Source organism: Sinocyclocheilus anshuiensis, unplaced genomic scaffold (assembly GCF_001515605.1).
Source record: "Sinocyclocheilus anshuiensis isolate Anshui unplaced genomic scaffold, SAMN03320099.WGS_v1.1 scaffold1317, whole genome shotgun sequence".
Lineage (NCBI taxonomy): Eukaryota > Metazoa > Chordata > Actinopteri > Cypriniformes > Cyprinidae > Sinocyclocheilus > Sinocyclocheilus anshuiensis.
Window position 1 is genome coordinate 226,533 of NW_015551117.1, and position 1,025 is coordinate 227,557.

A 1,025-nucleotide genomic window follows, 5' to 3' on the forward strand; every position below is an offset into this window, starting at 1 on the left:
AATTATATAATAAATGATCTGTGGAGTATTTTGAGCTGAAACTTCACAGACACATTCTGGGGACACCAGAGACTTATATTACATATTGTAAAAAGGGGCATAATATGTCTCCTTTAAAGTGACGGGACTAATCTGTGTTCCACATTGGCACATAACCAGACTGTGGGAGCCAGAATTCTTGCTGGTTGGTAGGGGATCAAATACTTATTTCACTCACTGAAATGCAAATCAATTTCTAACCTTTATATAATGTGTTTTTTACTGGATTTTTTGGTTGATATTCTGTCTCTATCCATTAAAATAAACCTACCATAAATATTACAGACCCTTAATTACTTTGTAAGTGGGCAAACTTACAAAATCAGCAGGGGATCAAATAAATATTTTCCCCACTGTAAATCAATCCCAGAACTGGCAGATTTATTATGCAGTTATCTAGTGTTATCCATAACTGCTTCTAAATTAGGGCTAATTTGTGTCAGGTAAATAAGTAAACCAACAGGAAGTGTCTACTGTATGTATGCATTCCATCTTTGTTATAAGTTATCTTTTTACGCCTTTTTTTGTATTCTTTTTTTTTTTCTTTTGGTATTCCACAGTCTAGAACTCCAGCCCTTGTGTTTGAGTACATCAATAACACTGACTTCAAGGTACCACTTATAAAATATATATATTGTGTACTGTATATATCGAGGGGTGAGAACCAGAAGGGCGTAAGTGACATTTTTGGTGAAATGGAGATATATATACCAAATAAAAGCTCTTAATGAGCTCTTTCTACTGGCAAAAGTAGTCATCCATGAGTGTACAAATTTTTATTATAAACAATTGAAATCGGTACACAAAGTCAGATCAAACTATGGTAAAATTTTTGTTTTGGCTCTCCCATAAATTTTGTGAAATGTCACTTACGCCTTTCTGGTTCTCACCCCTCGATATGTACTGCATTAGACTAACCGAGACTTGTTTTAGCACTTGCTTATTATTGCTCTTTTGTTGATTTTGATTGCTTCTATTGTCCTCAT

The 1,025-nt window shown here is 34.1% G+C and overlaps 1 protein-coding gene across 2 annotated transcripts in view; it reads left to right on the forward strand.

Annotated features, from left to right (window-relative positions):
* The window catches only part of LOC107663022 (casein kinase II subunit alpha'-like), a 12,402-nt gene that overhangs the window by 3,665 nt on the left and 7,712 nt on the right, over positions 1 to 1,025 (forward strand). For both annotated transcript variants that reach the window (XM_016453155.1, XM_016453156.1), the window contains one exon: positions 600 to 650. In XM_016453155.1, coding sequence (XP_016308641.1) covers positions 600 to 650 — 51 coding nt within the window. The remainder of the gene's footprint in view (positions 1 to 599; positions 651 to 1,025) is intronic.